We start from the raw sequence: 723 nt of genomic DNA, 5'->3' as shown, positions 1-723 counted from the left end.
TCTCCCCCCCGTGGGTGTGGTCGGTGGGATGTGGTTTTTTTTTTTTTTTTTTTTTAGTTTTTTTTTCTTTTTCTCAAGTCTTCACTTCTTCCACTGGAGCGGACGTCAGCAGGAGAACTCTGACTCGTTCTCCTTCTCTCCTCTCTGGACCGGGCCCGGACTGCAGTGTTTATATTTGTGTACCATGCCGGTGGTGGGTGTAGCCTCCAAACTCAGACAACCCTCCACAGGGGGCACCAAACCCATGCACACCGCTCTGCCCATCCCCAGTGCCGCGAAGACGGCCGCTTCCCACAGCTACATGTCCCGGCAGCAGGAGGTGAGAGGAGGCGAGGGCTCTCCGGGGTTCTCCTGCCACATGTCCCTCAAGTCAGAGTACGGACAGGAGAAGACCCCGGAGGGACGGTCCAGAGCCCAGACGGAGGAGGGCAAGATCTGCAAGGTGGGTGGACGGAGACCTGGGGCTCAGGCTGTGTATGTGTGTGTGTGTCTGTGTGTGTGTCTGTGGTCAGGTGGGTGTCGGTTCGACGCTCCACAGGTGTCAGGAGTCACAACAACAACAGTACCAGGCTGTGGCGCTGGTTCCTGGTTCCTGGTTCCTGGTTCTTCTTTTTTGTGTCTTGACTCTGCATCAAAACGTGAACAGGTGTATGAATCACAGGTCGTTAGTCGTGTGTGTGTGTTGGTCAGATGATGTCACTGGTTAGTGATCATCATCTAATA

The 723-nt window shown here is 54.5% G+C and overlaps 1 protein-coding gene across 1 annotated transcript in view; it reads left to right on the top strand.

Moving 5' to 3' along the window:
• Positions 1 to 38: 38 nt before the first annotated feature.
• Positions 39 to 723, top strand: part of nav3 (neuron navigator 3) — a 103,403-nt gene continuing 102,718 nt past the window's right edge. Inside the window, exon 1 of the mRNA XM_017034053.2 lies at positions 39 to 442. Coding sequence (XP_016889542.1) covers positions 185 to 442 — 258 coding nt within the window. The 5' untranslated portion in view covers positions 39 to 184. The remainder of the gene's footprint in view (positions 443 to 723) is intronic.

The sequence above is a fragment of the Cynoglossus semilaevis genome, chromosome 8, assembly GCF_000523025.1.
Source record: "Cynoglossus semilaevis isolate Cse_v1.0 chromosome 8, Cse_v1.0, whole genome shotgun sequence".
Classification (NCBI taxonomy): Eukaryota; Metazoa; Chordata; class Actinopteri; order Pleuronectiformes; family Cynoglossidae; genus Cynoglossus; species Cynoglossus semilaevis.
This window is presented reverse-complemented; position numbering and strand designations above follow the sequence as displayed.